Raw genomic sequence first — 13,787 nt, 5'->3', positions numbered from 1 at the left:
AATATGAGGATGCAGCACTATAGTTGAATATGAGGATGCAGCACTATAGTTGAATATATGGATGCAGCACTATTGCTGAATATGAGGATGCAGCACTATAGTTGAATATGACGATGCAGCACTATAGTTGAATATGAGGATGCAGCACTATAGTTGAATATATGGATGCAGCACTATAGTTGAATATATGGATGCAGCACTATTGCTGAATATGAGGATGCAGCACTATTGCTGAATATGAGGATGCAGCACTATAGTTGAATATATGGATGTAGCACTATTGCTGAATATGAGGATGCAGCACTATTGCTGAATATGAGGATGCAGCACTATTGCTGAATATGAGGATGCAGCACTATAGTTGAATATGAGGATGCAGCACTATAGTTGAATATGAGGATGCAGCACTATTGCTGAATATGAGGATGCAGCACTGTAGTTGAATATGAGGATGTAGCACTATAGTTGAATATGAGGATGCAGCACTATAGTTGAATATGAGGATGTAGCACTATTGCTGAATATGAGGATGCAGCACTATTGCTGAATATGAGGATGCAGCACTATAGTTGAATATGAGGATGCAGCACTATTGCTGAATATGAGGATGCAGCACTATAGTTGAATATGACGATGCAGCACTATAGTTGAATATATGGATGCAGCACTATAGTTGAATATATGGATGCAGCACTATTGCTGAATATGAGGATGCAGCACTATTGCTGAATATGAGGATGCAGCACTATAGTTGAATATATGGATGCAGCACTATTGCTGAATATGAGGATGCAGCACTATAGTTGAATATGACGATGCAGCACTATAGTTGAATATATGGATGCAGCACTATAGTTGAATATATGGATGCAGCACTATAGTTGAATATATGGATGCAGCACTATTGCTGAATATGAGGATGCAGCACTATAGTTGAATATGAGGATGTAGCACTATAGTTGAATATGAGGATGTAGCACTATAGTTGAATATGAGGATGCAGCACTATAGTTGAATATGAGGATGCAGCACTATAGTTGAATATGAGGATGCAGCACTATAGTTGAATATGAGGATGCAGCACTATTGCTGAATATGAGGATGCAGCACTATTGCTGAATATGAGGATGCAGCACTATAGTTGAATATGAGGATGTAGCACTATTGCTGAATATGAGGATGTAGCACTATAGTTGAATATGAGGATGCAGCACTATAGTTGAATATGAGGATGCAGCACTATTGCTGAATATGAGGATGCAGCACTATAGTTGAATATGAGGATGCAGCACTATTGCTGAATATGAGGATGCAGCACTATAGTTGAATATGACGATGCAGCACTATAGTTGAATATATGGATGCAGCACTATAGTTGAATATATGGATGCAGCACTATAGTTGAATATATGGATGCAGCACTATTGCTGAATATGAGGATGCAGCACTATAGTTGAATATGAGGATGTAGCACTATAGTTGAATATGAGGATGCAGCACTACAGTTGAATATGAGGATGCAGCACTACAGTTGAATATGAGGATGTAGCACTATAGTTGAATATGAGGATGCAGCACTATAGTTGAATATGAGGATGTAGCACTATAGTTGAATATGAGGATGTAGCACTATAGTTGAATATGAGGATGCAGCACTATTGCTGAATATGAGGATGCAGCACTATAGTTGAATATGAGGATGTAGCACTATTGCTGAATATGAGGATGCAGCACTATAGTTGAATATGAGGATGTAGCACTATAGTTGAATATGAGGATGTAGCACTATAGTTGAATATGAGGATGCAGCACTATTGCTGAATATGAGGATGCAGCACTATAGTTGAATATGAGGATGCAGCACTATAGTTGAATATGAGGATGCAGCACTATTGCTGAATATGAGGATGCAGCACTATTGCTGAATATGAGGATGCAGCACTATTGCTGAATATGAGGATGCAGCACTATTGCTGAATATGAGGATGCAGCACTATTGCTGAATATGAGGATGCAGCACTATTGCTGAATATGAGGATGCAGCACTATAGTTGAATATGAGGATGCAGCACTATTGCTGAATATGAGGATGCAGCACTATAGTTGAATATGACGATGCAGCACTATAGTTGAATATATGGATGCAGCACTATAGTTGAATATATGGATGCAGCACTATTGCTGAATATGAGGATGCAGCACTATAGTTGAATATGAGGATGCAGCACTATAGTTGAATATGAGGATGTAGCACTATAGTTGAATATGAGGATGCAGCACTATAGTTGAATATGAGGATGCAGCACTGTAGTTGAATATGAAGATGCAGCACTATAGTTGAATATGAGGATGCAGCACTATTGCTGAATATGAGGATGTAGCACTATAGTTGAATATGAGGATGCAGCACTATAGTTGAATATGAGGATGCAGCACTATTGCTGAATATGAGGATGCAGCACTATAGTTGAATATGAGGATGCAGCACTATTGCTGAATATGAGGATGTAGCACTATTGCTGAATATGAGGATGCAGCACTATTGCTGAATATGAGGATGCAGCACTATAGTTGAATATGAGGATGCAGCACTATTGCTGAATATGAGGATGCAGCACTATAGTTGAATATGACGATGCAGCACTATAGTTGAATATATGGATGCAGCACTATAGTTGAATATATGGATGCAGCACTATAGTTGAATATATGGATGCAGCACTATTGCTGAATATGAGGATGCAGCACTATAGTTGAATATGAGGATGCAGCACTATAGTTGAATATGAGGATGTAGCACTATAGTTGAATATGAGGATGCAGCACTATAGTTGAATATGAGGATGCAGCACTGTAGTTGAATATGAAGATGCAGCACTATAGTTGAATATGAGGATGCAGCACTATTGCTGAATATGAGGATGCAGCACTATAGTTGAATATGAGGATGCAGCACTATAGTTGAATATGAGGATGCAGCACTATAGTTGAATATGAGGATGTAGCACTATAGTTGAATATGAGGATGCAGCACTACAGTTGAATATGAGGATGCAGCACTACAGTTGAATATGAGGATGCAGCACTATTGCTGAATATGAGGATGTAGCACTATTGCTGAATATGAGGATGCAGCACTATTGCTGAATATGAGGATGCAGCACTATTGCTGAATATGAGGATGCAGCACTATTGCTGAATATGAGGATGCAGCACTATAGTTGAATATGAGGATGCAGCACTATAGTTGAATATGAGGATGCAGCACTATTGCTGAATATGAGGATGCAGCACTATAGTTGAATATGAGGATGCAGCACTATTGCTGAATATGAGGATGCAGCACTATTGCTGAATATGAGGATGCAGCACTATTGCTGAATATGAGGATGCAGCACTATTGCTGAATATGAGGATGCAGCACTATTGCTGAATATGAGGATGCAGCACTATAGTTGAATATGAGGATGTAGCACTATAGTTGAATATGAGGATGTAGCACTATTGCTGAATATGAGGATGCAGCACTATAGTTGAATATGAGGATGCAGCACTATAGTTGAATATGAGGATGCAGCACTATTGCTGAATTTGAGGATGCAGCACTATAGTTGAATATGAGGATGCAGCACTATTGCTGAATATGAGGATGCAGCACTATAGTTGAATATGAGGATGCAGCACTATTGCTGAATTTGAGGATGCAGCACTATAGTTGAATATGAGGATGCAGCACTATAGTTGAATATGAGGATGCAGCACTATAGTTGAATATGAGGATGCAGCACTATAGTTGAATATGAGGATGCAGCACTATAGTTGAATACGAGGATGCAGCACTATAGTTGAATACGAGGATGTAGCACTATTGCTGAATACGAGGATGCAGCACTATTGCTGAATACGAGGATGCAGCACTATAGTTGAATACGAGGATGCAGCACTATAGTTGAATATGAGGATGCAGCACTATAGTTGAATATGAAGATGTAGCACTATAGTTGAATATGAGGATGCAGCACTATAGTTGAATATGAGGATGCAGCACTATAGTTGAATATGAGGATGCAGCACTATTGCTGAATATGAGGATGCAGCACTATTGCTGAATATGAGGATGCAGCACTATTGCTGAATATGAGGATGCAGCACTATAGTTGAATATGAGGATGCAGCACTATTGCTGAATATGAGGATGCAGCACTATAGTTGAATATGAGGATGCAGCACTATAGTTGAATATGAGGATGCAGCACTATAGTTGAATATGAAGATGTAGCACTATAGTTGAATATGAGGATGCAGCACTATAGTTGAATATGAGGATGCAGCACTATAGTTGAATATGAGGATGCAGCACTATTGCTGAATATGAGGATGCAGCACTATTGCTGAATATGAGGATGCAGCACTATTGCTGAATATGAGGATGCAGCACTATAGTTGAATATGAGGATGCAGCACTATTGCTGAATATGAGGATGCAGCACTATAGTTGAATATATGGATGCAGCACTATAGTTGAATATATGGATGCAGCACTATTGCTGAATATGAGGATGCAGCACTATAGTTGAATATGAGGATGCAGCACTATAGTTGAATATGAGGATGCAGCACTATAGTTGAATATGAGGATGCAGCACTATTGCTGAATATGAGGATGCAGCACTGTAGTTGAATATGAGGATGCAGCACTGTAGTTGAATATGAGGATGTAGCACTATAGTTGAATATGAGGATGCAGCACTATAGTTGAATATGAGGATGCAGCACTATAGTTGAATATGAGGATGCAGCACTATTGCTGAATATGAGGATGCAGCACTATTGCTGAATATGAGGATGCAGCACTATTGCTGAATATGAGGATGCAGCACTATTGCTGAATATGAGGATGCAGCACTATAGTTGAATATGAGGATGTAGCACTATAGTTGAATATGAGGATGCAGCACTATTGCTGAATATGAGGATGCAGCACTATAGTTGAATATGAGGATGTAGCACTATAGTTGAATATGAGGATGCAGCACTATTGCTGAATATGAGGATGCAGCACTATTGCTGAATATGAGGATGCAGCACTATTGCTGAATATGAGGATGCAGCACTATAGTTGAATATGAGGATGCAGCACTATAGTTGAATATGAGGATGCAGCACTATTGCTGAATATGAGGATGCAGCACTATTGCTGAATATGAGGATGCAGCACTATTGCTGAATATGAGGATGCAGCACTATTGCTGAATATGAGGATGCAGCACTATTGCTGAATATGAGGATGCAGCACTATAGTTGAATATGAGGATGCAGCACTATAGTTGAATATGCGGATGCAGCACTATTGCTGAATATGAGGATGCAGCACTATAGTTGAATATGAGGATGTAGCACTATTGCTGAATATGAGGATGTAGCACTATAGTTGAATATGAGGATGTATCACTATAGTTGAATATGAGGATGCAGCACTATTGCTGAATATGAGGATGCAGCACTATAGTTGAATATGAGGATGTAGCACTATTGCTGAATATGAGGATGTAGCACTATAGTTGAATATGAGGATGCAGCACTATAGTTGAATATGAGGATGTAGCACTATAGTTGAATATGAGGATGTAGCACTATAGTTGAATATGAGGATGTAGCACTATAGTTGAATATGAGGATGTAGCACTATTGCTGAATATGAGGATGTAGCACTATAGTTGAATATGAGGATGTAGCACTATAGTTGAATATGAGGATGCAGCACTATTGCTGAATATGAGGATGTAGCACTATAGTTGAATATGAGGATGTAGCACTATTGCTGAATATGAGGATGCAGCACTATTGCTGAATATGAGGATGCAGCACTATAGTTGAATATGAGGATGCAGCACTATTGCTGAATATGAGGATGCAGCACTATTGCTGAATATGAGGATGCAGCACTATAGTTGAATATGAGGATGTAGCACTATTGCTGAATATGAGGATGCAGCACTATTGCTGAATATGAGGATGCAGCACTATTCCTGAATATGAGGATGCAGCACTATAGTTGAATATGAGGATGCAGCACTATTGCTGAATATGAGGATGCAGCACTATAGTTGAATATATGGATGCAGCACTATAGTTGAATATGAGGATGCAGCACTATTGCTGAATATGAGGATGCAGCACTATAGTTGAATATGAAGATGTAGCACTATAGTTGAATATGAGGATGCAGCACTGTAGTTGAATATGAGGATGCAGCACTATTGCTGAATATGAGGATGCAGCACTATAGTTGAATATGAGGATGTAGCACTATTGCTGAATATGAGGATGCAGCACTATAGTTGAATATATGGATGCAGCACTATTGCTGAATATAAGGATGCAGCACTATAGTTGAATATGAAGATGTAGCACTATAGTTGAATATGAGGATGCAGCACTGTAGTTGAATATGAGGATGCAGCACTATTGCTGAATATGAGGATGCAGCACTATAGTTGAATATGAGGATGTAGCACTATTGCTGAATATGAGGATGCAGCACTATTGCTGAATATGAGGATGCAGCACTATAGTTGAATATGAGGATGCAGCACTATTGCTGAATATGAGGATGTAGCACTATAGTTGAATATGAGGATGCAGCACTATAGTTGAATATGAGGATGCAGCACTATTGCTGAATATGAGGATGCAGCACTATAGTTGAATATATGGATGCAGCACTATTGCTGAATATGAGGATGCAGCACTATAGTTGAATATGAGGATGCAGCACTATTGCTGAATATGAGGATGCAGCACTATTGCTGAATATGAGGATGTAGCACTATAGTTGAATATGAGGATGTAGCACTATTGCTGAATATAAGGATGCAGCACTATAGTTGAATATAAGGATGCAGCACTATAGTTGAATATAAGGATGTAGCTTTCTCGCAATATGAGATATGAGTATAGTTCTGTTTTTTTCCAAGAAAAACTTGGGGAGAATTGTTGTAACCACATAAATCAAGACCCTATGCATATGTATAAATATATTTTTGAAAACATCAACATAGCCAAAAGTTGCTAAAATGAAAAAATGACAAACACAAGGATTCTATGCGTGGACTGACGACGAGGTCGAACTACTGCTTGAGTTTACATTTGAATACAACATGGTTGCAAAATCTCCTAGCATATAACACATGTTCAGGTTCATACTGTGATGTGAGGTTTAAAAAAAAAAAACACATTTTCCCATCCACACAAAAACGGTGAAAACAATTGAGGTCGTTTTCATTGTCCGTGACATAAAATTGGTATTCATGCAAAGCCTGTAAATTTGAAAAAATGGTTAGTACCTAGCAAAAGCCTTCCAAGGAAGGACAACCGGTGAAACAGTGACATGGTCATGGACACCCGAGGCTCATTGTTGTGCGTGGGGAGTGAAGGCTCCAACAGAAGAGCTACTGTAGCACAAACTGCTAAAAACGTTCATGCTGGCTGTGATAGAAAGATGTCAGAACACACAGTGCATCGCAGCTTGCTGTGTATGAGGCTGCGTAGCTACAGACCGGTCAGAGTGCCCATGTTGACCCCTGTCCACCGCTGAAAGCACCTACAGTGGGCACGTGAGCATCAGAACTGGACCATAGAGCAATGGAAGAAGGTGGCCTGGTCTGATGAATCATGAATGTTCTGCTGGGAAACCTTGGGTTCTGGCATTCATGTGGATGTTACTTTGACATTACTTTGACAGGTATCTACCTAAACATCGCTGCAGACCAAATACACCCATTCAGGGCAACGGTATTTCTTAATTGCAGCAGCCTCTTTCAGCAGGATACCACATTTTTGCCACACTGCAAAAAAATTTCAGAAATGGTTTGAGGAACATGACAAAGAGTTCAAGGCGTTATCTTGGCCTCCAAATTCCCCAGATTACAGGACTTGAAGAATCTGCTGCTAACGTCTTGGTGCCAGATACCACAGCACACCTTCAGAGGTCTTGTGGAGTCCATGTCTCGACGGGTCAGAGCTGTTCTGCCGGCACAAGGGGGACCTACACAATATTAGGCAGGTGGTTTTAATGTTATGGCTGATCGGTGTATAAAATAATATAAAATAATAATATTTTATATTATTTTATTGGCATTAATAAAGAAATAAAATAAAATAAAGAAAGTGAACCAACAAAAACGCATAAATTAAGACAAATAAAACGAATCATTCAATTACATTAAGTGGTACAGCAGTTTAATTGGTGAATACTGTAGGCTAGATCCTAATTTTGGAAACCTACAGTAAGTTTGAGTCCCATTAAAGCTCTGTACATGGTTCCTCCACCTGGTGAGATCATTTGTCAGACATCTTAGTGAAAGGAGCAACAAACAATGGCACCCATCCAATTTTGTCCATCTGGATGGTGCATAGATGCCAGTTGCTAACACAGGCAGAATCTCAGAGCCTGATCAAAACTTCCAGATGAAGCATCTCTCCAGATGTCACCTGTCATTCTCCTCACTCAGTGGAGGACAACCTAGCCAAACCCCTGCAAGTGTCTGCCATTAGGATGAGGAATGTACGCTCCACATCCACTTTCCCCAGAGGAGCACTAAATTCCCTGGAGACCAGAACCACGTTCTGAAGGATAGAATCTCCTTGAATTTGTGGAGGCTGAATCATTCATTCAAGACTGATAATCATAACGATAATGAGTCTTTATTGATCACATATACATATGCACAGTGAGATTCTTTTCTTTGCATACCCCAGCATGTTAGGAAGCTGGGGTCGAAGACGATCTTCATAAAGATCTCACATTCATGAGGTAAGGTAATCCTTTGATTACCATGTCTTGTCCCAGACAGCACATAACTTCACAAGGTGCAGAGCCCACGCCATCTGAACAAGGTTGCAAACCTTTGGTTTCCTTCCTTCTGAAAGCTTGTCCACCAGGAACACAAAGCAAATGGAACAACATGGGTATCCCACTGTGTGGTAAGGAAACTCTGGAGGATAGTTAATAAATGTGGCATTCTGGTTCAGACCTAGCAACACAGGAAGAAACCAAACCACGAGCAAAACAAAGGATTGTATATCGGTGGAGCAAAAATGTCAGTTCATATGCACATGGTAGGGCAGATTCCTCAAGTTAAGACTCATTGGTTCTTCTATACCCGAAGGACGTAGAACATCCACATTCTGGATAGAGAAGACAACTGATTTGGAAGAGGAATAGTGGAGGCCATCAATGTCAAATTAGATTAGCCATGTCTGAACTACGGGAAACAGTACTGGTGCGTCACTACTCCAAGGTCCAGAGTTCAATCGTGTGTCCTTCTGAAGTCTTCCTGTGTGGGTTTCGTCTAGGTACTTCAATTTCCTCTCAGTTCTCCAAAACACTTTGGTAGGTGAGATAGTCTACACATAAACATTAATGGTATTTGGCAGATGCCCCTCTCCAGAGTGCCTTACGTTTATCTCTTTAATACAACTGAGCAGTTGAGGGTTAAGGGCCTTGCCCAATGGCCCACTAGTGGTAGCCTGGCAGTGCTGTGGCTTGGACTCGTGACCTTCCGATAAGTAACACAGAGCCTCTAACCACTGAGCCACCAGGACATATTCCTGCCTTGTGTTCAGTGTTCCTTAGCAGCCTTCGGAACCACTATAATCCTGACCAGCATTACCTACCTCAGATGTATTGCTGATTCGCCGATTTGTTTTTCCACCATTTCTTACAGCCATTCATTCAGTGAACAAAGTATACATCTTTAACCCTATATAGTGTAGCTTGAAAAAAGGCATACCTTATATAGGTGTAGCTTTGTTGAAGGGAATTCTATTAGTTTCCTGTCTGAAATGGCGTGAGTGGGAGTGGTTGGATCAGGCTCTCCAGGGTAACTCTCCTGCTGAAACAGATGGTTTGTGAGCAGACTATATAGGTAGGTGGTTGCCAGGCTGTGGAATCTGCAGGGTTTCAGGTAGGCGGGAACTTGGGTTCTGTACAGGACCACAGCACTCACTAGACCCCCTCTGCTTTAAACACTACCTCTCTGCTCTGCTCTGCTCTGCTCTCTCTCTTTACCTCCTAAATGTTCTTGCTCTTTTTGTATTTTTCTATAATGTGTTCTCTCAGAATGTTGTTTTTTTTTTTCTACGCAACTGCTCCTTGCTTTCTATTTTCCCTTCTCTGTGCAAGCCTTTTGGTTTATTTAACATTCTTAATCAGTTCGTCTTTAATGTCATACACATCTCCATGTTTTCCATCTTCCACTCTTCTCTCCCTTTCTTTCTCCTTCCCTATCCTCTCCTCTCCTCTCATCTCCTTTCCCTTCTTGCCCTCCTGTTCCCCTCTCTGTTAGGATGATCCATATTCCTCTCTGGGTTCGGTTGAGCAAAGCATGGTTCCAGGAGGGGAGGGGGTTCTTCCGCTGAACCCCGTCTCGGCTCTCTCCTCCGCAACCAGCTCCCCATGGAATGGAGCTCTCCCTCCCCTGCCCCCACACCTGCACGTCAGCCAGAACGGTGATCTACGTGGCAATACCGGCTTCCCCGGCGCAGCCGTCGCTACAGCAGCCGGGGCCGCGGCCTGCTGGGCGGCGCAGGGAGGGAGGCTCGGCTAGTCACGTGGCCTCTGAACACTGGGAGAGCTTTGTGCTGTGCAAATACATGCGCATTGTTGCTAGCAAAAATATCAAGTCCTCACATTCCAGCATGAGTCTGTGGCTGAAGAATCTGTAGTCAGCTTAACAGCCATCTGTCCATTTTTTTTCCCCCCCTTCACTTTTATCTGTCCATTAACGGGAACATCAGCCAAAATTGCTAACGAAATGAACATCAAAGGAATGTTAGCGATTTTAGCTGAGTTACTTGTTAAAAGAGCTTTCTTTGAGTTTCTTAGGAATGCTAGCCTCTCTTTAGACAGGGGGCTGTGTAAATAGTGTGTGATGATTAGGTTCTGTCAGAGCTCTGCTTTAATTAATGTACTATTGGCTTAAGCATTTGGTATTTAGACGTGTTTTTGTAAAAAATATATAAATATATATATATATAAACATTTAGCCTATTGTTACTTTATTTGAAAGTTTCTAAAAACTTAAGAATGACCCATAACTGGGTATAAATGCCTAAAGCATATATTAATGAGACACTATTTTTAATGTCACAAGGGCTGTGAAAACAATATTGTGAAGGTGTGTTTACATTTCCATGAAGTGGAGAACTAATTTCTAGAGGGCAGTGGCAGCTCAGTGGTTAAGATGTTGGACTACTGATCAAACGGTTGTAAGTCCAAATACCAGCACTGCCAAGCTTCCATTGTTGGGCCCTTGAGCAAGGCCCTTAACCCTCAACCGCTCAGTTGTATAAATGAGATAAACGTAAGTCGCTCTGGATAAGCGCGTCTGCCAAATGCCATAAACGTAAATGTAGATCTATGACGTGTAGATTTGCTGTTAGCGGTCCTAGTACAGAGATTTTTTTTTTTTTTGATTTTTTTTATCAAGAGGTGTATATTTTCCCCCCATCAGGATTAGTGGTGTACTTCAACAGTTCACACACAACAGACTCATTACGTTTTTCTTTTTTAGCTATCAATCTGAAGTGCTTGTGTCTTTCTGTGACTGCCATCCACCACTCATATCCTTCCCATGCCATTTGCTATTGTAAATGCGCGTAGCTTATCTGAATGTGTTTTCGTACGTGGATGATATTTATTCATTATTATAAACTATGGTGTGAATGCAGTGACGCAGACTTTATAAATGCCACCCAATATTTCTGGACAATTAACCTGTCAATCAGAGGCTAAGTGGACCGTCATTGGACACTTAAGCCACCTGCTGCCCTCCTGCGCTCACTTTGTCTTTCTCTCCCTCAGCCGATCTATGGTGGGCACACCGGAACATGATTGGACCACAGCAGCGCGAAAGGATATGTGACTGGACCCACGCCAGTCCAGGACCCTCTCTTGTTTCTGATTGGTTGAGAGAGGAGAGAGAAAGAGGAAGAGCCTGAGGGGGAAAAAAACCAACAAAAAAATACAACTCTGAATCGCTCTGACACATCAAACCCCAAAAAGCACACAAAATCACATACGCAAGAGCACATTCTTTATGTCTCTCTACTTCTTTATCTCCCTCTCTTTTCCTCCCTGAACCAAAATAACGACAATCACCTCTTTTTTATGTAGTAGATTGACAAATTAGCTACTCGGTGCTGTTTATTCTATTATTTATTCGGCCATTATTTCTTTAGGATCTTTTGGTACAAATTAAAGCTACAAAACAGAGGGACTTGATTCATGTATCCTCTTTTTTTTTGCCCATAGCACACCTCAGACTTTCTCTCTATGTCTTTCCCTCTCTCAGCAGGCGTGTTTTGTTGTTCTCAGCATGATGGCCGTAGAGGGGCTGTGTTGGTCTTTGTGTGTATGTGCGGTTATGGTGTGTATTACCGACTCCATAACCCACAAACCTCCAAGCTCTAATAATGACTCTTCATTTTTGTTCTTGTAAGTTTTGTTTTTCCTATAACGAGCCTTTTCAATCTTTTTATGGAGGTGTAGTCTTTTCTGAGCCAATCAGACGTCGCCATACTGCTCAGAAAGCCCTTCCTGTGCCGCGCGGTGGGCGGCGCCTCTTCTCTGTGCCTAAAGAGCTCTATACAAAACAGGGGAAATGGAAAAAAAAACAAACACACACAAAAAAAAACACTTCATCGACAGGAGCGCACAGGACACTCCCTTTTTTTTTTTCTTTTGTTTTTCCTTTTTTTTTTTTCTTCTCCAAGCTGTGGAGTTTGAAAGCGTATGATGTTTGATTAATATCGTCTCTGTTTGGACTTTGCTGCTTTAAGGACTTTTAAGGATCAGCATCCCTTCATCTCATCCAGTCGATGGGACGGAAATGACGCGAGCGAAGATACAGCGCCACCGTGTGTGTGCGCGTGGAAGAGCAGAACCAACCTGCTTCAGTGAGCGAGACCGTGTGTGGCGTCCGTCTGCACGTGAACGAACGATGGGACGTATCCCGCGTCCGGGTGCTTCTGGGCATCGATGCAAATGGATTTGTCTTTTCCTTTGTGAGTGTGTGCATGCATGTGCGTGTGAACTAGAGAAATAGGGAACAGGAACGGGATCGGACGGAGAACACCAAGGACGACCATGGTTTCATCAGCTAACGGCAGGGACCCGCCTCGAGAGGAAACTGCAGTAGAGACGAAAACTCTATATGATCTAGTATTTATAAAGTCTAGCTTTTAGTATTTATAACTCTAGACCTATAGCCCATCTTTATTCTATTAGACTTTATTTAAGCACAAATATACCCATTACCAATGTACTATATCGTGGTAATGTACTATACTACTCTCCTAAAGCATGGAGACACGCACATTCACACTTATACACACGCATAATGATCATAGAAGGAAGTAGTAGCATCATACCTCATTCGGTCCTACTGTTATCTTCCTTCCATTAGGCGCACCGCATTTATCAATCCGACGCTTCTGTTCGGTTTTCCTCGCCGTTCGATTGGAGTTTTTCTGAGATCGGTAGCTGATTTCTTTCGCTTGTGAGCTTCAGTTGGATTTGATGTACATAAGAGCTGAGGATTCAAGACCTGTTGATTTCTACACTTTTATTCATTTTACCAAGTCCTATCGTTTTTTATTTTATTTATTTTTTTTTGGGGGGGTTTGTTTGTTTGTTTGTTTTTTTCCTTTTCTGATTCTTCCTTGATGTTCGATAGATGATTACACACATATACACCATTAGTTGGTTTTGCTGGTAGGTTTCT

The 13,787-nt window shown here is 40.9% G+C and overlaps 1 protein-coding gene across 1 annotated transcript in view; it reads left to right on the top strand.

Moving 5' to 3' along the window:
• syngap1a (synaptic Ras GTPase activating protein 1a) overlaps positions 1–12,060 on the top strand; it is a 62,241-nt gene extending 50,181 nt beyond the window's left edge. Inside the window, exon 18 of the mRNA XM_053640871.1 lies at positions 11,867–12,060. Coding sequence (XP_053496846.1) covers positions 11,867–11,896 — 30 coding nt within the window. The 3' untranslated portion in view covers positions 11,897–12,060. The remainder of the gene's footprint in view (positions 1–11,866) is intronic.
• Positions 12,061–13,787: the final 1,727 nt, after the last annotated feature.

The sequence above is a fragment of the Ictalurus furcatus genome, chromosome 14 (genome assembly GCF_023375685.1).
Source record: "Ictalurus furcatus strain D&B chromosome 14, Billie_1.0, whole genome shotgun sequence".
Lineage (NCBI taxonomy): Eukaryota > Metazoa > Chordata > Actinopteri > Siluriformes > Ictaluridae > Ictalurus > Ictalurus furcatus.
The sequence above is the reverse complement of the archived record's forward strand: the minus strand, read 5'-3'. Positions and strand labels throughout refer to the sequence as shown.